The following is a 23787-nucleotide window of genomic DNA, read 5'->3' as shown; positions in this document are numbered from 1 at the left end:
CACCGATGCATGTCCCATCAGGACTCTTGACTTCTGACCTAAGTCAACTGAGGCTGTCCGCAGCACTCCTCTGTTCCAATTCCTGCTTTTTGGAGGGTGTTTTCCCCTTGTGGTCTTTGATTCTCCTTCACCAGCTGTGGTGTTCACAACTGCTCAGAGGATTTGGGATCCATCACATATGTGCCTAACAAGTTTGGTACTCCAGCTAGTCATTGTATTCCTATGATTGCGGGTATGACATAATAGGTTTACTATTAGAGCTGGGGCCAGAAGCAGCTACCTCAGCAAACTCATTCACCATTTTTGTCCAACATTGGGTTTGTACTATTGATGTGTAGCTATACCCACTATGAAGGACCAGATTGGGATAATAATGTTGCTTGTAGCTGTCAAGTTCTGTTTCTATTTACAGTAGCATAAAATCCAATAAGAAAAGGAGTACTTGTGGCACTTGAGAAACTAACAAATTTATTTGAGCATAAGTTTTCGTGAGCTACAGCTCATTTCATTGGATGCATTTAACTTGACTGAATGCATCCGATGAAGTGAGCTGTAGCTCACGAAAGCTTATGCTCAGATAAATTTGTTAGTCTCTAAGGTGCCACAAGTACTCCTTTTCTTTTTGCAAATACAGACTAACACAGCTGCAACTCTGAAACCAATAAAATCCAATGAACCACATTAAAATGACTTGTATAAGCCTGATGTGGTCTTTACTTCACAAGATACATCTGGCTCTTAGGCAGTTGATCCCATCTATTCCCCAGCCATCATGTCATCCTAATGTTGAAGAAGGTAAAACTATAAGCAACTGCAGTAGTAAATCGAAACTTTATGTATTCACATGTACTTTTAAAGCACCTATCTCAACCTTATTTATTGCTTTACTCCTAACTATTGTCTTGCTGAAGGTATTGATCTTTTAATTAGATGAATAATACTTCATTATTTTATTTTTCTGTTGTAGTTATTTGGATGGAAACCAGTTTACCCTTGTTCCCAAAGAACTTTCTAACTACAAACATTTAACACTTATGTAAGTAACTTTAGAGCATCTTTTTGTGTGGGATTGATCAAAAAGCTGCTCTTCCATTTAATGAAACAGTTACAAGAAAAACATAAAATGTAACCAACTTTTTAACAAATTTCGCCCTAAGGCACATTTTATAAATGGGATATTTTTAGTCCAGTGATCACAACACATTTTATTGCAGAGTAAATAGGCAGGAACTATAGTAAACCTGAAAAGAAATGCAGAATCTCACAAAATGTGCATTAGAGTATGACAGCTTCAGTACATTGTCACATAGACATACAGTATTAGCCTCAATAAAGGCATGAAATTATTTCAATTACAGAGAAAAGATTTTGTAGTTGGTTTGAAACACATAATGCTACATCTCTGCAATTTGGTAACCTGCCACAATTGATGGTCTAGTGGTTGGAGAAGGGAATTTAGTCAGGACACTTCATTTTTATTCCTAGCTGTACTGCTGACTCACTGTGCGATTTTTGAACAAACCGCTAAGCTCTTTATGTCTTAGTTGATATAAAACAGAGATAATACTTTGTAAAACAGAGATAATACTACTTTCCCTGTGAGACGTATGGGCAGATCCTCAGCTGATGTAAATTGTCATAAGTTCCATTGAATTCAGTGAATCAACTGGGGATAAACCTCATCATGTTTTGAAGTACCTTGTAGCATAGGAGCAACCACAAATTAAAAATTAGGGCAACAAAATGGCTACCAGTTTTCTTGCATAAAGCAAACTAAATCAGTGTAACATTCTGAAAATGCCCCAGCTCCTTTTGTATGCCTTATTCTAGACTAAATGGTCCGGTCTTCAAATTTAGAAAATAGATGCATCTCATTTTCACAAAATTTCCAAATAGTATCAGCAATTGCACTATTCTCAAATGTATGCAATCTAGGCCTGCATGGAGTGTTTGTGGATTTGTGCTGCAAGAGGTGTATGAGACCTACCTTGCAGTATACAGGCCTGTAAAGAGCGTGCATGTAGGTTACTGTTTGCTGTAGTGATAAGCACTCCTTTATCATATTGGCCCACAAAGAGGGTGTCTGAAGGTTTGATTGTTTGGAGTAGTGATGATCAACCCTGTATTGTGTATGTAATGTTAAATGCTCATAAAACAAATGCAAATTACAATATCAGATTTACTGTAACTAGTCATTCAGGCTGGCATTTCAATAAATAATGTTGATAGGGTACAAATGCAAAGTATAAACAGCAAAATTGTTCAGTAAATGATAAGTAGTATTAGTACATTAATATTCTGAAATTCTGGGTAGATGTTTGCAAAAGTAGAAAGCCATGTATTACATTTTTGGACATTCTCTCTTGGTATTGAAAGATTATCTGTAAATTCCTATCTTTCCTTGTGTATACATTAAAAAGGATCCAGATGATTCAGGTATTCTTGTTTCATAGACCCGTGTTAGACCTCCATAGGCAGGAAATGGATAACTGTCAATTGACCATAAATGTGCCCAGGTCAATCATCATCCCAGTAGCGTCATGACTTACAGCTTAAGTTTCCATTGCTTCCTGAGTTACAGAGTTCCTGTACAGCATTAAACAATACACAAATGGAATAATGAACATATATGGGACCCATTACTGAATTATTGGAGTTGCTCACAGTCTTTATTTTATTTATCCTCACAACACTGCTGTGAAGTAGGGAAGAATTATTTAGCCCCATTTGAAATATGGGGAAATCGAGGCACAAAGAGACTGAAGGCATGTCTACACAGTTGACAGGGTAGATCCTGCTGGTGCGCTTTAGTGTGGTGCTGTTTGAAACACTACTATGTTAACCTCTAATATGCAGCAGCAGGGTCAACACTGACCAATTAATGTGCAACATGTTAGTGTGCCTTAGAAATCACACCTCCATAAATGCATTAATCCACCATGTAGACAAGTCCCAGGTCACACAGTAGGGAATTGAATCTGGGTCTTCTGTGTCTAGGCCAATACCCTACTCCTGGACCATCCTCCTTCTCTTTTCTCTTTCTGGTACAAATAGATTGTGCTCAACTGCACTTGGCTGACATGTTGATGGAAACATTATAGGTTTGTCGTTGTCAGCATGATTCATTTCCAAAGTTTCCCCAACAAGCACAGTGCCCTTCAAAGATTCTTTCTCCAAACGCCAGCTGCCTTAAATTTAAATTAAGAAAAAAGACTTCATTCATTAGAATATGGAGCGGCCACAAGGACTTCAAAACTTTCACCCATGTAGACCCAAGATTTCACATGTTATAGGAGCATTGGAACCCAGGAACAAGTTTTGGGGGGAAAAAAACCTTCTTTAAAATAGTTGTACCTATGCTTTGAAACCTCCAGATCAAGGGTGTCAGGTAATACTTATTCATATTCCATTAGGGAGGTAGCTAGAAAGATTCCCACTTAAAATTATCTACCTACATCCCTATTCCCAGTTCACCTGCTAGTTTCATTTAACACTGTAAGATATAGTCTTAGTAAAGGAGCATGATGGACGCTGGCATTGTATAAGAATGCAGGACACTGAATTGCTTTGCCTTTTATCCTTTGAAATGAGAACACTTTTCATTTATCAATGTAAGCTCTTGCTTGGCTTGTACGTGGCATGTCACAATAAAAAGGCATTCTTTAAAATATCAATATTAATAACAATACTACCCCTACTAATAAAAATAATGTTCTATTTCAGTTCTAGAGTATGGTGTTTCAGAATTTGTGCAGTCATTTTATGGACTGAATTTCTGAATTTATTTTTTATAGAGATTTAAGTAACAACAGAATCAGCACTCTTTCTAACCAGAGCTTCAGCAACATGACTCAGCTGCTCACCTTGTAAGTTTAAATGTATAACAGTGAATGTATAAAAACATTACAGTGTTTATTGTCTTGAAAAGAAAAGGCAACCTATTAATATTAAAACTTGCTTGATTTGGAGGCTGTAAGATAACTGTTTCCTAACTGGCTATGAATGCAAAAGGTACATTTAATCATGCTCTGCATTGTATGTGTGTGTTGTTTTACTTGTTTTATTTTATATGCTTTCAGAATTCTTAGTTACAACCGTCTGAGGTGTATCCCTGCACGGACATTTGATGGGTTGAAATCACTTAGGTTACTGTAAGTAGTTATTTTATTTTGAAAAAACTTATTTTGTGTAACAACAGACTTGGAAACCCATAGGGAATTAATAAATCTTCAACCCCAATAAGTACTTGAGGAAAAAATAAAGAACAAAGAATCACAAAATATTAATTTGCTGCATTTTTATTATATAATTAAAATGTGGTACAGTGAGTATAAATAAGTGCTGTGATAGGTCATAGAAAGACTGTGCATTGTACACATTTCTGTTCTACTTCTTGTTTCTTTGTCTCTTATGTCACGTTCTTGCTTGTAAGATTCAGTTGTGTATGTCTAAAAATGTTATTTGTATGTGACATAGGAATGGAGTCTCAAACTATATGGTGTTATTATTCTAAGTATCTTTTTTTTTTTTTTAGCCATTAGATTTTGAATGTGTTTTAGCATTCCCTTAATAAATTGCTTACTTTCTTTCACTTAACTTTGGGTGCTTTTCCAACTCAGAATTTGATGAACAACTGATGATGAATAAAATATTCTGTGATTTAGCCCAGTTTCTTTTAACAAACAGACTGCTATTTTAATCTTATTTCTGTGTTGCTTGAAGTTATTTAAATGTTTGGTGCACACAAATCTCAGTCTGTGGATAGCTGCCTGTATTCTTTCAAGTATTTGCTGTTCAGTATCTGAGCTGTATGATTGGTCACCTGAATTACTAAATTTTGATCTCTGACAAAGAGGCATACATCTTATTATGAATGAATTTTTCTTAGGGCTGGTTCTGAGAGCAGCAGAACTTGTGAATGGCGCCCATATTGGTATGGTCCACCATAGCAGGTCAGAGAGTCCTGCACATGCTCATTCCTAATGTGAGAAAGCTAAGCTGAGCCTATTTGTTGACTCAAAGTACAATGGCCAGATTCTGGATGCTGATCTTTTTGACCATTTCAGTGGTGCAAAGCAGCCAAAAATCCAGTTTAACCATCTGATAATGAATTCCTCTGGCTTATGGATAATTTCCTGCTGGCACAGAAACATCACAGGTATTCTATACCCAGTTCACATCCTGACTTCTAGCTGAACATGACCAGGGCCTTTGGATGTGTAGTTAGAGTTCTGGGACTTCTTTAACTTTTAGACATGAATGTCACCAGGCACTGCTAGTTTTTGGAGCTGCCTGTCTCTATCAGATATGAGGGAATGGCATTGGGATAGAGAATATTTCAAGCCACAAGTTCATTTTCCTTGCTTCTGCTGCCCTTACCTGGGGTACTTCTAGGATTTTACTCTTGGATGCTCCTACTGCCTCCTTGGGGATTTCCTTCAGGACCCTTTTCCTGGAAGATCCCCTTCCATTATGCCCCCCTACCTGCCTGTTTCATGCTGCCTGCTATTTGTTGTTTCCACTCTTACCTCGCAGTTATCCTGGCCTTATTTATATTCCCTGTGCCTCAGCCTCCCTGTCCCTCCCATTATTGCCCCTCCTTCAACTAATGTATCCGTGCCCCTATTCTCCCCTAAACAAAGTGTCGCTGCTCTTCTCCCAGGAGATTTCTCCTTCCACCCTCCTCTCTAGCTTATGTTCCAAACTAGGGCTGTCGATTAATCACAGTAAACTCAAAAAAAAATGATTAACTCAAAAAAAAATGAATTGCAATTAAAAAAATTAATCACAATTAATTGCAGTTTTAATTGCACTGTTAAACAATAGAATAACAATAGAAATTTATTAAATATTTTGGATGTTTTTCTACATTTTCAAATATATTGATTTTAATTACAACACACAATACCAAATGTACAGTGCTCACTTTATATTATTATTTTTATTACAAATATTTGCACTGCAGAAATGATGAATGAAAGAAATAGTGTTTTTCAATTCTGCTAATACAAGTACTGTAGTGCAGTCTCTTTATCATGAAAGTAGATATTTTTTGTTACATAACTCAAAAACAAAACCATGTAAACCTTTAGAGCCCACAAGTCTACTCAGACCTACTTCTTGTTCAGACAATCGCTACGACCAACCAGTTTGTTTACATTTACTGGAGATAATGCTGCCTGCTTCTTATTTACAATGTCACTTGAAAATAAGAACAGGCATTCACATGGCACTTTTGGAACCAGTGTTACAAGGTATTTACATGCCAGATATGCTAAACATTTATATACCCCTTTGTTATACCAATAAAATAAAAACCAGCAGGATCTTATTAAAGGGAAAAAGGCAAAATACCACATTTATTGTGAATACCGAAAGAATCATAGTAAGCAGTTAGTTATAGCTATAACATTCCATTCAATCTCATATTTATTCACACATTCATTCATACAAACACACACACATAGGTTCTGCAAGGTTGTTATCATAGTTACCAGCCTTAGAGTTGCTCATGCCAAGCCACTGGCCAGGTGGCCTGGACATGAGGAGGGAGCAGGGCCTTGTCAGTTGCTCATCTGATGCTCCTGGAAGTTGGTTTGCAGAATCAGACCCCAAAGTTCTCACTTTTTAGAGTCTATTTTTATAGGAATTTCTTCCTATGCCAGTCTATGAGAATTGCTTCATCATGCTGTTGCTGAATCAATCAGCAGATAGCACATTCCTGACGGCTCCATGCTGCTAGATGTTATCTTGTTCTTTGGTTCTCCCATTCTTGAGGCTGTTGGGTGGATTCCAGTCTGCCCTCTGGGGGTCCTCTGGTTATTTCCACTTGACGCCTTCTTCAGCCGATGGACACTGGATTCTTAGGCTGGTACCTCCCTGATCATTCAGTTATCCACACCAAGCATCCATCCACATACATCCTCTATCTCTATTTTAATCACAATTGTTAATACAACAAAAGGGCGGGGAGTCTCTGGGTGTTGTTTTTGTTGTTAGAGTATTGCTTTGAGTCTCTCTCTCTGTGAATTGCTTTGAGAACAGACTCTGTCTTAGAATGTACTAACACAATTAGCAGCTTGCAAGTTTCACACATAGAGGGAGAGAAACAATACCAAAAACCAAGAGACCTCTTAATTAGTAATACCCTGGAATTTAAACTATGGGGAACCAAACTCATTTGTGATTTTAATACAGAACTTCTTTAATATGATCCAACACCTTCATGCTTTGGCCACCATTCCAGAGGACATGCTTCCGTGCTGCTGATGCTCATTAAAAAAATAATACATTAATTAAATTTGTGACTGAACTCCTTGGGGGAGAATTATATGTCTTCTGCTTCGTTTTACCTGCATTCTCCTATATATTTCGTGTTATGGCAGTCTCAGATGATGACTCAGCACATATTGTTCATTTTAAGAATATTTTCACTGCAGTTTTGACAAAACGCAAAGAAGGTACCAATGTGAGATTTCTAAAGATAGCTACAGCACTGTACCCAAGGTTTAAGAATCTGAAGTGCTTTCCAAAATCTGAGAGGGATGAGGTGTGGAGCATGCTTTCAGAAGTCTTAAAACACTCCGATGCAGAAAGTACAGAACCCGAACCACCAAAAAAGAAAATCGATCTCAGATGAGGAAACTGAACGTGCATCAGTCCGCACTGCTTTGTATCGTTATCAAACAGAAGCCGTCGTCAGCATAGACTCATGTCCTCTGGAATGGTGGTTGAAGTGACATATGAATCCTTAGTGTATCTGGCATGTAAATATCTTGTAATGCTGGCTACAACAGTGCCATGCGAATGCCTGTTCTCACTTTCAGAAGACATTGTAAACAAGAAGCAGGCAGCATTATCTCCTGCAAATGTAAACAAACTTGTTTGTCTGAGTGATTGGCTGAACAAGAAGTAGGACTGAGTGGACTTGTAGGCTCTAAAGTTTTACATTGTTTTATTTTTGAATGCAGTTTTTTTTGTACATAATTCTACATTTGTAAGTTCAACTTTCATGATAAAGAGCACTGTGCAGTTTGTATTCTGTGTTGTAATTGGAATCAATATATTTGAAAATGTAGAAAACGTCCAAAAATATTTAAATAAATGGTATTCTGTTATTGTGTAACAGCACGATTAATTGTACAATTAATCACAAGTAATTGCGATTAATTTTTTTAATCGCTTGACGGCCCTACTTCAAACCAGTCCATCTGTTTCTCTCTCCCCTGTTTAGCTATTTTGTCCCTAACTTCCTTTCCTCCTGAAAGAATCCCTCTGCGCACCCACCCTCATAGCAACCCTGGCCATCACTGCTCCAACCCAGCTGGGCTAACATCTTTTGTCTTGCCTGTGTGAACAGTAAAGGACATACTGTGAATGGGAAGGGACAGTGAGGATGGAGAGATATAACTGGATGTTTATTCACATACTAGCTACTTTATTAAATCTATAAACAGGATAACTTGTTAAGGCAACCTGTGCTGACAGTGGTGAAAGGAGGTAGGCGTTAGCCAGCCAAGCTATCACCAGTTTTACCCCTTTTGATGCTCTAACCTGGAGCATGCTCTAATTCCAGATTCACTCAGTCTCTCACTCACTCTAGTCGAAGGCCCTAACAGAGCCTGTATCATATTATTTCGTAGTCTACCACAACCGAGAGCAGCCTGTAGAAAGACATTATGCCATGTAAGAGTGCTTTAGGCTTACCTGCAAGTGCCAACACCTGCTTCCTAGGAAAGATGGTGACTAATTCACAAAGAAGGCAACTCAACCCAGGCATTAGATTGGGGGTGTAGAGGAGAAGATGATGAAATTCTTCCAAGCGCTGCACACAAAATGAGACCTACCCATGTGAGTCACCAAAATGAGGCATTGCTCTCAGCAAATTGAATGCATGCTCAAATTATTTGAGAAGCTCTCTAAGCTCCACTAGGCTCCTTGAGTTTGTCTTCTCCTATGTGGGACTTTGGTATTCCAAAGGGATCTGCTAGGTTCCTGAAGTTTGGCTCCTCCTTAACGGGGGTGGGGGGGAGGCCAAATGCAACCCACTTCTAGCACTAAAATGAGAGGCTGTTCACAGTAAAGTGTGCAGTTCTGTGGTCCTCCTTCTTCTTCCTTACATGAGGAATGAAGTAATTTAAATGTCATCATTAATATCACTAGGTTCTGAGTTATCACTACCTGATCTGAATGGGGCAATTCACACCTTTCAGCTATTGTTCTTATCTCTGTATCACATTATTCACATTTGAGGATTTTTTCACAATCACAACAGAGTTTTACTGGGGATTTCTTTGTTTTTGTTTCTTAACGAAAGCTGAGTTTCTAGAGAACAAGATAGTAGCTTCAGAGGTGTGCCTTTACACCATATGAACACCAGCAGTTTCCAAATCTGGACTCAGCTCCTTCCTTTTGACCTCTGTTAGGTCAAACGAGCCAGTTATTGGAGGTCCACCCCTTACCCTGCATTTCAGTACTCAGGGCCAGTGTACTCAGTTGCCATATTAACGCACCATGCTTTAGCCTACACAACTATAAAAACACCTCATACGATTTTAATCATAAGCCTAGGTATGTGTAGCTATATGCATGAATGAAAGTTTACATAGATAGGAAGGGAGAACCCTTTTGGGTAGATCTGCCCCAGATATGACTGAACCACCCCTGTGTTTTTCATCAATACAGAATTTCATTTTATGATTATATTAATATCAGTTACAGATTCACAATTGGTTTTCATGAACCTTTGTGGCATGTGTGTTGCAAAAAGCAAATGAAGAGCACAAACACAATCAGTGAAATTCTAGTTGAGCTTCTGAAAAGTTAACAAAGAATTACTTTCTCTTCTTTTCCCTGCTCTGAACCTACTAAGTACTGCAGTATTAATAGTTGATCTGCATCTTGAGCAAGTTTTATTTTTTTAATTAAAAAATAAAACCGTTTAAATTTTTAGTCCTAATTCAGAACAAAAACCTGAGAGGCAGGCAGGTGGGAAGGCTGCAAATGCACAGGAACTGAAATTAAATGTGAAACTGAATCAAGTTTGTAAAATCACAAGCCTGCAGAGTTAAACTGCTGAGGTCCATGCATCTATAGTTGTTGAAAAATAACAAAAGGCAAGTTCACTTGTGCTTCCTCAAAAAAAAATACCTATTTTGGTTATTTTCTTTTCCTTAGGTCTTTACATGGCAATGATATTTCTGTTGTTCCTGAAGGAGCTTTTAATGATCTTTCAGCATTATCACATCTGTGAGTATTCAGTCATATATTTTTTACTTACATGTATGTGGACCTCCTGCCTGGATCAGCATTTCATGGAAAGACTTTTTTCTAGAGTAACATCTGGCTATTTTGCTCAGTTTTCTGTGTGCTACAAAGAGCGAAGGTGAATTGGAACCGTTGGAGTTTAGAGGAAAATACTGAATCTGATCCTTGCAAGAGAGGAGGGAGTATATTCCTGCATACAAGTGTACAGACATACCTGAGTTTGACATTGCTGAGCAGATGCAGTTTTTAAGTGTCTTTATATGTGGAGTCATCTGTTTTTGTTTTGCTGTAAGCAAGTAATGGTCCAGCTTTGTGCTCAGACGTATTCAGCCTCTGGGAATGTCACAGAAATTTGAAAGGGTACTGATTAATTTTGGTTTCATCCTTATTTACAATTCATTCAAATGCTGCTATCAGGATGACACATGTGCATGAAGACAGATGAAACTGGCACAGGGAACTGGAAAGGGAGTAGGAGATGGAGGTTATGAAAGAAGAGTGAAAGGAATTTCTTGTGTACATGTAAAGTAAAATGACAAAGTGGCTGCTTTCTCTTGTACTTTAACCATCCGAGTTTTTCTCTTCCCCTTCCATGATTCCAAGATGGCAGCTATAAGTATCTTTGGTCATGCTCTTTGGAAGCATTTTAAAAACATGTATGATCAAATAAGTTTGGCCCTCTCCTTACCCCCACCCCCATAAAAAGGTTGTTTGCCTGTTGTATTGCCAATCATGTTAGACTTGCCTATATTTTGATTTTTAAGTAGAGTAATTCCCCTCATCTCAGCTCTACCTGGTGGCATTTTTATGCCATCTCGTGGTGACATAGCATCATGTCACTGTGTCTGCAGACAGAGCATACCTCTGCTTTTTTGGAGAGGTGACTGCTTTATGCACTCCAGCTGTTTTTCCCCTGGGTTCTAGGTAGGAGAAAGTTCTATCATATTCTTCCTCTTGTTCTTTTTCTAACAAGGGATATTTCTCTCCCTCAATCTGAAGCTGGAAGCATCACCTTTCTCTTGAGAAGGCAGAGAGCATTTTCCCTCTCTCATAGGTGGAGAACCATTTCCTCTTTTTCTCTGGAACAATAGCAGGGAGGGGGGGTACCTCTTGTATGTGTAACATGGGAGTAAGGAGAATAAAAGCATCTATAGAACTGGATCTATTTTTTTTTTTTTTTTTTTTTACTGCTCCCCATGCCTGACTAAGTGAGTGGGTTCAGCAGGGTAAATCACAGAAGTCCTTCCTGCTTGGTCAGGCAGAATGAGAAGCATTTCTGCAATCTTCATTCTGTTCATGGTATTTGAGCCATGCTCTGATCATTTTTCCTGGGATCCTCTTACTTTCTCAGAAGGCCTAGTGGTGTGAGATCAGGATGTGGAACAGTCTCAAGGGCAGTGGAATACCGAAGGCATTTCCAGGACTGCCTATTGAAATGCTGGACGTGTGGCGGACTCATTTCTTTAAATCAGTGGCATAGCTTCATTTCATAGCAGCACAGTGGGAACCCTGGATACACTACTGTTATAAAGTGACACACTGTATATATCCTCTCCATTAGCCACAAAACAGTGTGCTCCTGCCTAAGCGAGTTGTAAGAACATTTGTGCTCTCTGCTAGGAAAACCTTGACTGTTAAAGATGACACTTCATAAATTGAGTAATTCAGAAACTCTTTTAAAATATTTTAAACAATAAAATGTGCTCAAATTTCTTTATTACAAAAATTAAAATGTTAACATTTACATCCAGTTGAATTCAAGATAAATGCGCTTTCTATAGGGCCCACTGAGGGGATAATGATTCAATGGAACTTGCTAAACATGTTGCATTATTTCAGATTGTTAGTGGCAGAGTTCTGTCCTTCCCCAGGAGCAGGTCTTTTAGGCCTGCCTCTACTGACTGCTATCAATGCCATAAGCACTGAGCTTGCTCGGGGAATCTCCTTACATAATCATGAAGAGGAGATCTCTGATGAGATCAGTAACCATGGGTTTATATTCATTGGCAGAGCTCCAAAGAGAAAATAATAAATTGCAGTTTTGTGGGGAGAAAGGTAAAAGCAAATGATTTATGCAGGGCATGCAGCCATGAACTGGAAGAGGGAAGTATATTTCTTTTAATGGTTTCCCCCATTTTTTGCAGGGTGGCCTTAAGCCCCAGTTGAAGAGCCACTGGAGTGCAAGGGTTTTACTTCATCCTCTGGCTAACTTAACTTCCCATTACAAAATTTCTTCCACAGCTTCAGACGCTCTTTGTTAAACTCAAATACATTGACCATTTAAGTACAAAGGGTGATACTGAGCTCATTAGCATCAGTTCTCCAAAATCCATATTAATGTAACTGAGAACAATGGCTAGCATTCTGGCAAAGTTTGTTGCTGAGTCCTAGTTTCAAAGCCAAGATCCAGGTAATCCATGTAGCGCATTTAGCTTTTAGGAGTTTTCTGCTGATTATAGATTTGTTTTTGTTATACAAAGCAAGCACATAAGACTGTTATGTTTTTTTCCCCCAGTGCTATTGGAGCAAATCCTCTGTACTGTGATTGTAACATGCAATGGTTGTCCGATTGGGTAAAGTCAGAATACAAAGAACCTGGTATTGCACGTTGTGCTGGTCCTGGAGAAATGGCAGATAAACTACTTCTCACAACTCCATCTAAAAAATTTACTTGCCAAGGTACTGTTTTATGTTTCTTCTGATGTGGCAGTCAATTTTGAAATTTTACAGTGGAATAGTTGAATTGTGAAATGTGAAATTGTTAAATGATACTTTCTAAAGATATTCATTATAACGCCTTTACTGTTGGGTCCTTTGTCATGGGCAGGACCAAGGTGGATACTCCTCATACTCAAAGTTCTATAGCCATTGGTTCCAACAAAGAGCATCTCAACCTATGCAGCATAAATTCTTGTAAGTGTTCCAATTTCCAGTTCCTTTCTGACAAAAGTTGTAGAAGAAGCTTCTCTGGTTCACAGTTGAAATGCTGGACACATGGCAGACTTATTTCTTTAAATCAGTGGCATAGCTTCATTTCATAGCAGCACAGTGGGAACCCTGGATACACTACTGTTATAAAGTGACACACTGTATATATCCTCTCCATGAGCCACAAAACAGTGTGCTCCTGCCTAAGCGAGTTGTAAGAACATTTGTGCTCTCTGCTAGGAAAACCTTGACTGTTAAAGATGACACTTCATAAATTGAGTAATTCAGAAACTCTTTTAAAATATTTTAAACAATAAAATGTGCTCAAATTTCTTTATTACAAAAATTAAAATGTTAACAGTTACATCCAGCTGAATTCAAGATAAATGCGCTTTCTATAGGGCCCACTGCATGGTTACCTGTTGCAAACACTGTTATAACTCTTACCTTATTCATCAAAGAATATAGTTTCACTACTCTCTGGTGCTTCATTCTCAATATTTCCAGCAAAACTTGTAAACATTTCCATGATTATTCGGTTTGTGAGCCTTGCAGTTCCTATGATGCAGCACAAACTGCCAGACTGGATTAGACCCAGTATCCTGTCTCCAGCAGTGGCCAGCACCAGATGCTTCAGAGGGAGGTGCAAGAAACCTCACAGCACAGAAATGTGGGGTAGTTTCCCTCCATGATGGTCTTATCCTATTCCCTAATAGTTTAGAGTAAAGAGATTGTTTTAAGGTTTTATCTCCTCCCCTATACTCTTTTTGTTCACGTTAACTGTTATCACTCTGGATGTTGTTGTTATCCAGATAACAGTTCAGTCTTTTTTATGAATCTGACTAAGTTTGTGGTCTCTAAGGTGTTAGGCTATCCTAATTCTTGGCCCTTATGTGAAACAGGACTTGTGTTATTTTACATATTGGGCTTTCTTTCCCCACTTCTTTTCTTTTCTTTTCTTTTCTTTTCTTTTCTTTTCTTTTCTTTTCTTTTCTTTTCTTTTCTTTTCTTAAACCTTTTAAATGTGTAGAGCACTTTTGCTGCTCCCCCTTGTCTCTAGATTCTTAAAGTTAAATACTTTGGATCACCCAATAAAAAGAATAAGAAATATGGGATTATTAAAGTGATCCTGCCTAAATTGATAACTCCTCCTGAGATGCTTAATAAATGTGAAGTCAGTTTTTCCGTGCAAGGCTATTTTCTTGTGGTAGTGATTTAAGCTTACAGACTGAGTGAGCTCCAAGCTCTATTGACTGATTCACCTTTTAGCAAATTCTTCAAAGACATGGTGGTGCCTAAGATGCATCCTACATCCTTTCCTAAAATAGTTATAGAATTCTACCTTAGTTGATCATCAGGATGATTTTCTTTTTCCATTTTCCAGCATGCTCACCTCAGTGAGGCTCTTCTCCACAGTTGGGTGTCGGAAGGTCAAGTAGGCTTTTAGTACATTAAAGCCATTAGAAATCTAACCTGTTTGTGTTGAGTTTTACACTAATTCATTAGGCTTTGCTGTCCCTAAGATAACTATTGTTCTAGTCTGACATGACTGTTGCTCTCAAGTCATGTCAAGGCTGGTTCCTTATGAGACAAATCTGCTGCCACAAACAAATCATCTAGGTCTGACTAGGAGATTTGGAAACCATCCTCTTGGATTTCTCTATACACATTTGCTAAGCATTATTTCTGACATGCTTTATAACTAGAGAGGATATGAGATGTGATGTACTACTAGTACCACAAACACTCTTTCCAGGCTTTGTGTAGAGGGATAGGGTATGGGGGCGGATCTTTTTCTCCCCCCTCCTTTTACAGTTAATTTTGTCAGGTTTTTTTAATAATCTTTGCTTAAAATAGAAATACTTTAAAATGTATGCAGTGTCTTCTCTCACACACTCACTCTATATATCTAGATCTATTCATCTTTTTTTTTGCATCCGATGAAGTGAGCTGTAGCTCACGAAAGCTCATGCTCAAATAAATTGGTTAGTCTCTAAGGTGCCACAAGTACTCCTCATCTTTTAGTGTTACTGTTCAAGGTATGCGCATCTTGCTTGTGTTTCTTCTGTTCCCTATTGCAGCTTTTTCTTTCTTCACCCCTTCATAGAAAATTTTCTGTAGCTGCTTTATCTCTCAGGAGTGGGGATCTGTTATGATGGGTGTCTTTAGAGAAGAAAGAATTACTTGCCTGCAACAGCCATTCTGTGAAGATACACATGATAACAGATCACCAGTCATCACCACCCTCCGCAGTGAGTTGAAGGCCCTGTAACACATTTTGTCTTTATTATTCAGGGTGTGGGTTTTTTTCCATTCATACATAAGTAATTTATCCTTCTGCATAGAATGCATCTGGCAGCAGGGACATTGGGAGGAACATGTGTGCTGTACAAGGTGTCCCTGCTGGAACCAAGAATTTGGAACTTGGAAGTTCGGGGTTTCTGCTTTGGTCACATGTAGGTGCACAGACCCAAGAATGGTAATTTGTTATAATGTATGTATTCAGAGAAGAAGAATTGCAGATAATTCCTTCTTATCAGTATTTGGGTTGCTATTGAAAGCAAAATGTATTGTTGAGGTTGGCTTATGTAACAGCTCGTTACTATCCAATGGAAAACAACTCTTCCAGTGAAAATCCCTTCTGAGTGGTAAACATTCACATAAATGAATCTTTGGAAGCTGGTGAATTATTTTTGAAGTTATAGGGACCTCTCCTGATTACATTTTTCCTTAGTCTATTTTTTCCCTAGGATTTTTTTCTAGTTTTTATTTTTATACATACCTCTAACGGACTCTCAATCTTTTACTTTTGGCTTTTCACAATCCATGCCCTGCTTCTAGAGATTCCAGGGCCTTGTGGTTTTCTCACACCAGGTAAGGTTGTAAATAGCCCTTGAATGGGTTATCTGGTTAAGACTAGACCTTCTGACCTTCCCTACATGTATCTCAAGCAGACTCCTTTCCTAAAACATGCATGTTTACTGTTTGTTTTCCCCCGCTCTTTTCTTGGATGAGTTTATGGGTGATTCTTTGTTATATGTTGTACAATATCACTATATAAATAACCTTGGTATCCTCTTCCAACACATTTCTCTGTGAGCTAATTTTGGTTTTGTTTATATTATTTTTCCTTTAAAAAGTGTCATATAGACTGTATGTATCTTACATGCTCATTTTCTACATTATACAAAACCCCTTGGTATTTAACAGATTTATTTGGTAAGTAAAATATATACCCATGCTGTGGACTTTTATATAATGTACAATACTGAGCAGTAGCCTATGGGCCTGATTCTTCTTTACATGAAGCCCCCTTTACATTTGCAGAGGGGTGTGAAAGGGCATAGTGCAAATAAGAATCGGGTCCTAGAGCTACCCCTTTACTGCTGTTACGGGTTTACAAAGTAAACAAACATCTGAAAACTATTTAAACCATGTCAGCTAAGCAACAGAGTGTAGAAAGAGCTATCCTTTCTTTCTCTGTAGGTCTTGTCTAAGACATTCACATTATTTATCTTAACTAACCTTTGTTTTATTTCCATTTATCTCTACACACAGAGAGACTCTAAAGTGTTAGCTTATGTTTACATTAAGGTTTAATGTGGGCACAAAATATTTTTTAAAACATTGTTTTTTGAGCAAGAGTTCAATTAAAAGTATCTGAAACTTTTCCTTTTTTGTAACCCGATAGCTTTAAAAAGGTGACTCAAATTTTTCAGTTAGAAATAAGTATTTATAACGCAAAATCAGGCACAACTTTAATTACTGTCTCATTGGGACTTAGGCTTCTACGTGTCCAAGTCACTTTTGAAATTGTAAGTTAGGGCTTGTCCATATGGTGGAGTAATGCATTCTATGGGGTTGTGATTTATAAAGCACACTAATATGTTGTGAATTAATTGGTCTGTGTAAATCCTGCTTGTGTTCACCAAAGTTTCTCCAGTGTGCTTTAACATAATACTGTTTCAAACCAGCATGGTCTGTATGGAACAGTTAACGCACAGTAAAGTGTATTTTAGAAATCAGACTCCCATAGAGTGCATTGCCCTGCTGTGTAGACAGGTCCTTAGGCTCCTAAATCAGTTAAGCACTTTTGAAAATGTACCCAAAATGAAAAGAGCAGTAAAGAGAGGAAACTGAGAACAGCATAAAGGAGGAGAACAGGAAGATATAAAAAAAAGAAAAAAAAGTGTAGCATCTGTTTCTGCTCCTATTGAATAAGCAGGAATAGGAGCAGGCTCTCTAGATTTGGCGTTAAAGGTGACAACTGGCTTTGATTTGTACTAGGCCTTTTGTAAATGAGATTTTATTTACTTTTTTTACTCACATGGCGTTTCTATCCTTTGAGCTGAATTCACATTATACAAGGAAAATTAGAATGTTGGATTCTGTCTAATTATGGTAGGGTAAACTGACTTACATAAAACGAGCTGACAGAAATTTCACCAAAAGCTCAAAACACTTCTTGAGATAATTAAAAAATGGTATTTCTTCTTTTTCCTACACTGTGACACTACTGGCCTTTGTTGCTGTTTTGATATTTCTGATCCAACACTACAGATTACCAGAAACCTCCCAAAACAGCCTCTTCCCACAGGATTTCCATTTAGATTTTTAGATCAAAGAACTTCAGAGGAGAATCAAAATTATAGATACTATTTTTTTAAATTTTAAGATAACCAAAATTTTTGACAGTAAGATTTTGTTACATAAGCAGGAAAGGAGAGTGTGTCCGATATGTGGATATACAGCAGAGATGAGGAAGTAAAGATTAAGGGTTACAGCACAGTGTCATAAGTTACCAATTGCTTTTTTTCAGTACATCCCACTTTCTCCATATTTGCTTGATTTAACCATTGAGTCTTATGACATTCATTCAGGCAGGACTTTTAAGATAATTTTATGACATTTGTTTCAACTTGCATAGCTCTGTTGTTTGTCTCTTTAACAGGAACTTTAATTAGTTTTACACTTCTTGTTTGAAATAAGTTGATGACACAAGAATGGTCAGTGATCCATATACAGTTTGTGTCACCAGTAATAAACACCACCTCCTTACTGTAGCTTAGTGCATTTTTATTTCTTTACATTGTCATACAAGCTCTGACACAGAAGCACACCAATGCCAGCCGTTTTGAAAGTAAACTTTTGTCAGCTTCTTCTATGCTAGAACACTCTACAATATCTTTATGATGGCATAGCTTTTCAGCTCCTTTCCATAATTGTTTTCTTCAATATAACAAAATCTCCCTATTTAACTCCCAAAATAAAATGTTTTATTCCAGTGTACTATTTTAAATGATAAAATTATCCAGCCTAATGCCCAAAGTCATCTGTGAAGTGTCTTTGATTCGCTGGCAAAGCTGTTGTTGATATTAGATTTTTTTTTTTCACATGAAAAGTCTCTTTCCATTTTAGGTGATTTTCTGCCCACCAAATTTTCCTTTAATGTTGACATAGCCCAAGAGCACCCACAAAGATGTGTGTTCAGCTCTGCATCTGGGTAACCAATCCTGCATTACACCAAGGATAGAAGGCTTCCATATCACATGCCAGAAGGGTCAGCACCAAAAGGCAGAGTTAAATAACTCTCCTGGCCTGGACCCCAGCCAGTGTCTCTTCCTGATAGTTTCAGTGTGTAGCCATGGCATTACTCAATGAAAGTTACTTATGCAGGATGTTTATTGCAAATAGCAACAGGTTGAAGATTAGCAAATGAAAGTTGTGTAAAATAATATTGGGAAGGAGCAGTCACATGTCAACTGGCCTTCTTTATTGCAAGGCACCATCGATGTTTCAGAGAATTTAAAAAAAAAAAAAAGTTTCTTTTTCAGGCTGCTACACCCAAGCAAGAAAAGATTACTTTTTACCTATAACAAAGCAGCTGAATATACCTGTCCCTCAGCTGACTAAAGAGATAGGAAAAGACAAGGTGTTTTTGGCTTCCTACCCTATTGAGATGTAGGGTATTTTACAATTTTCAGCTTTCCTTTGCTTATTTGTGACTTTCAGAATAACACAATATTCTTATTTTCAGCTTTAATTTTTTTTTACCCTTTGTGTAGGATTACAAAGGAAATAAGATAAATGCAAGCCTCGACTTTGCAATTGCAAAACTAAACATACAAGCACTGAACCAGCTTGCCCATTTATAAAACTGCTTATTAAACAATACTCCTCGTTATAAACCTCTGCTTCATAATAACTATTTACAGTTCAAGAGCACACAGTAATCCAACCTCGCCATAGGAAAACACATAAAATAATGCAGTAAACCAGCCTTAGGTTTGAACAGCCACATGTAAACTTAATAACATAGGAACCTCAAAAGTTTTGATGTTTAGTTTAGATTAACATCAAAACATGGAGGGCCCCCTATGGCTCTCCATCCCCATGCAGTCCTCCTCATCTCACGTAGACTCTGTGACAGACTCTTCTTTACCTACTGTTTTTAACTTGGATAGTGAGGAGAGTGGGCCAATGGTTGGCTACACTTATCAGGCATTCTTAATAAATGACAGACTCAGTTGCCATTCTGTTCTCTTTTGGTCCCATCTCCCACATGGGCCTACAAAGACAAACCATGGGTTAGGCTCTGCTAATTGGACATCATGAAGAAATAGCATGTGACTTCAATCATGTAACAAAAATCCAGTCTACCCAACTCATAATTAGAAAATGAACCATGGGGAAAATGTGTTCTGAAATTTTCGGGCTCCCAGTTAATTGGTTAAATAATTTCTGCCCGATTTAGATGAAATTTTTTCCACACAAAAAAAGTTACAAGAAAAGGTACATTTTTGCAGACGCTCCAAAAATTCAAAAAGGGCAACTGTGAAGTATTTTAATATTATAGGGAGTACACAACAAAGTTCTCAGCTGATTTACATTCCGAAACCTCACACTTCATAAGTATTAGTTGCTCAATTCTGTTGCCACAATCAATTAGGGTGAGTACTTGAATACACAAACTAACAAACAGTGCTCACCTGTATTGCAGGGAAGGTGAACAGAAGCATGGACACCAGCCCCAATCTGAGTCAGTAGGTGTATGCATGTGGTGACAGTGCAGTCACATTGCTTGTAGGCTCACCACATGCATGAGTATCCATAATCTCAAGTTGCACAAGGACATGGCTTTCTGTAGAGGAGGGTTAGAATAGAGGGATGTTCACTTGGAGGCTTCATGGAGGTTAAGGTGGTAACATCATTCTATGACCGACCTCTGCACTGTAGTCCCATGATACCTCTGTGCTCATGCAACCGGTGATAATTTCACTTGCTGAGCTAGCCCATAGATCCTCCAGGTGGACAGTTGATATGGTTTAAAACAAAATGAAAAACAGCACAAAACACTGTTTTCTGTGACACCACTAAGGACAAGCCTGAAAACTGTGACATTCTGGTTTTCAGAGCCAAATGAATGGTGACTGTGTTGTTCATTTCCTTCAGAACACAGTAGGGTGCGAGGATGGTAGATACAGATGATTTATTTATTTTTAGACTTGAGGAGAGAGGAGGAGGAAATAGTTCAGTGGATTTTTTTTCTCTTACTGTTGGTAAATGAAGGATGAAGGCCAAATATTTTCAGTCTTGATTTAAAAAAAAAAGTGTTAAGGCTAGTCCTGCATATGGAATATGCAGAAATACCAGGATAAGTAGAAAATAAGCAAATTAACACAAGTGTATTGTCAAAAATAAATAAATGATGAGAGATGTTAGTTTCTGACTATCAAATTTGTATTTCGTTTAAGGGCCTGTGGATGTTAATATACTTGCCAAATGTAGTCCCTGCTTATCAAATCCATGTAAAAATGATGGCACTTGTAATAGTGATCCTGTTGACTTCTACAGATGTACCTGCCCATATGGTTTCAAGGTATGTACTGGGTGGTGAGAAGAGAGTTGAAGAAAATGTAAGCTTCATCATTTGCCCCACTCATGAAAAGTCTCTTTTGGCTCTCTTCCACCAGTCTTTTTTGTTTTATTTTATCTTGTCGTTCTGTCTGCAGGGCCAGGACTGTGATATTCCAATTCATGCCTGCATCAGTAATCCTTGCCAGCATGGTGGAACTTGCCATTTAAAAGAAGGAGAAAAAGATGGATTTTGGTAGGGGTTTTTTAAATCAATAAAAACAAAAGAAAAGTCTACTGAGATTGAACTGCTTGTTAAGGAAAACTAAAATATTTTGGCTGTTAATCTTTGGCTCCTAGAGAGTAATGAGGAGAGGAGATGTTTGTTGATAAACCACAGCAGTAGTCTTTCAGGGCTTCTGGAGTATTAGGAAAAAATTCTGTCCTTAGAAAGCTTAAAGTGCTTTAAAACTGTTTAAAAAAAATATGATTAGTCAAGGCATATCAGGGCAAGACAACATAGTATTGACTCCATTATGTTAATTAATAGCTAGCTAGATCCCTGCTGAAAAAGTCTCACAATTCAGCTGTTGTTGTGTATATTACTTCAACAGACAGCATATAAATGATAAATTGTAAATCCCAGTGAAACAGAAAATTAATGATTCATTCCAAACCACTATGCCAGTAGATAAACATGCTGTGAGCATTTTTAATCTTGTTATTTAATCACACAGTACAATTACTCCAGATGTACTTCATGAATTATGAAATATAGTTCTTTATTAAATGACTAATAATTTCACATTAGAATGCTAATCTACTCCTCAAGCTTGTTAGAAATGCCACTTTAAAAAGAAACACTCTTTATTCTGCAATTCATTAAGAAATTATCCTTATTTATATATCCAAATTCTGTTTCAAGATTAGACTCTTTCCAATTAAAAATTAACTCTATACATTTTAATATCATGCCATAGTCATGTTTTAATAAGAATCTAAAGGGACACAGTCACAGTTTGAAACCTCATAATTTGACCTATCTTTCTTCTTTTTTAATATTGTGTGCGTTTTCAAAAGTCCAATTAACAACATAATCACAGTTATGGGTGCAATATAAATATAATAGATACACTGAATTACATCAAAATATGTGTCAACTATATAGATAGATTGATATAATATATAGATATGAATATTATATTTTTATTTATTATTTGTTTTTAATATGCTACGTGCTGTGAAAACATGCATAAATGAAGGTACAATCTCTGCCTTGAAGAGTTTACAGTCTTTACATAATAAATAAATCATCATTATGTTACATTCATGTATATTGTATATTAGACTCTGCTCCTGCAAACATTTACATGAGTAAAGTTAAGCATATGCATAATCTTTCCAAGATAAAGGCCTTCTATGTATTAATATATTATAACACTTTGGTGATATTTTGTATGTTTTAAAAAATCAGTTTTAGAGATCAGCACTCATAAGCAGTCCTATAATATAAAGGTAGCATGCATTCAATAGAAGAACATAAATGGGGAAGGAAACATTTAGTTTTGAAATGCAAGGATAGGTCTATAATTAAAATTATTTTCTGAAAAATACTGGCAGTGTTATAAAATTTAAAAAAAACTGTAGAACTCTTACAAATGATATAGAACTTAATAACTAATGTTATAACTGTGTGTTTAGTTCTCTGATTCATCATAAGCAAGTATATTTTCTGTATTACAGGTGCACTTGTGCAGATGGATTTGAAGGCGAAAACTGTGAAGTGAATGTTGATGACTGCGAAGATAATGATTGTGAAAATAATTCTACCTGTGTAGATGGAATTAACAACTACACTTGCCTTTGCCCACCTGAATATACTGGTAGGAATATGAGGAAAAACGCAGGCAATTTAACACTGATTGTAAATTAATAGCATTATGCTTTAAAGTTTGTGATTGAATCCTGGCTCCACTGAGGTCAATGGAAGTTTTGCCATTGACTACTGTGGGGTCAGGTTTTCACCCTGTGACTCGTTTATTTGGTTTATTTGGTCAAATGTATAATTACAAACAAAAAACACACACCAAACAACACACCACACTGCACCAATGCACTCTTGATGTTCATTCATTGATTTTTTTAAATTAACAAATAACATTTTGAAAGTTAAAAATTATGAACATTTTGTTTTAATTTAAAAGAGAAAATTGTCTTCACCAGCACTAAGGTCCAGCTAAGCCCCAGGGAGGACAGTCAAGGAAAAAAGTAGGAGCTGTACAGATCTAAGATCAACCCTTATGGTTTCCTTCCTCCACCGCCACAAAATATTAACTGAGCACAGGGCTCACACCTTGCCAGAACAGAACAGTGGTTGTGGCAAGACCTCCCTCTGCACAAAAGCATAGTGGTGACAAGGGAATATAATCTTATCTCCCTCTGTTCTCAGCCCCAGTGCGCATGCTCATGCACACATGTTCTCCCCAGTAATTTTTTTCTTGTAGTTGTTTACCTGTCAGTGTCAGTTGCAGGCCAGGTATAAACCATTCCTTTCTCATATAAAGCGTGGTTACTCCAGTTTTATTGCTGTAGTAACTCTTATAGACTCTGTGGCCTCAGCTGGAAAGTGGGAATGGAAGATCCTGAAAATCAGGAACTTTAGAGAACAGGAAGCAGGGTATTTTATTTATTAAGATGCATTCACTGTGTGTCAGTAAATTGCTAAGTGCATATATAGCT

The 23787-nt window shown here is 37.4% G+C and overlaps 1 protein-coding gene across 13 annotated transcripts in view; it reads left to right on the top strand.

The window, feature by feature from the left end:
- The window catches only part of SLIT2 (slit guidance ligand 2), a 424049-nt gene that overhangs the window by 346326 nt on the left and 53936 nt on the right, over nucleotides 1-23787 (top strand). For all 13 annotated transcript variants that reach the window (XM_073342407.1, XM_073342403.1, XM_073342401.1 and 10 more), the window contains 8 exons: nucleotides 968-1036; nucleotides 3795-3866; nucleotides 4080-4151; nucleotides 10177-10248; nucleotides 12782-12945; nucleotides 20949-21073; nucleotides 21207-21304; nucleotides 22792-22931. In XM_073342407.1, coding sequence (XP_073198508.1) covers nucleotides 968-1036; nucleotides 3795-3866; nucleotides 4080-4151; nucleotides 10177-10248; nucleotides 12782-12945; nucleotides 20949-21073; nucleotides 21207-21304; nucleotides 22792-22931 — 812 coding nt within the window. The remainder of the gene's footprint in view (nucleotides 1-967; nucleotides 1037-3794; nucleotides 3867-4079; nucleotides 4152-10176; nucleotides 10249-12781; nucleotides 12946-20948; nucleotides 21074-21206; nucleotides 21305-22791; nucleotides 22932-23787) is intronic.

This window comes from Lepidochelys kempii, chromosome 4 (assembly GCF_965140265.1).
Source record: "Lepidochelys kempii isolate rLepKem1 chromosome 4, rLepKem1.hap2, whole genome shotgun sequence".
Classification (NCBI taxonomy): domain Eukaryota; kingdom Metazoa; phylum Chordata; order Testudines; family Cheloniidae; genus Lepidochelys; species Lepidochelys kempii.
This window is presented reverse-complemented; position numbering and strand designations above follow the sequence as displayed.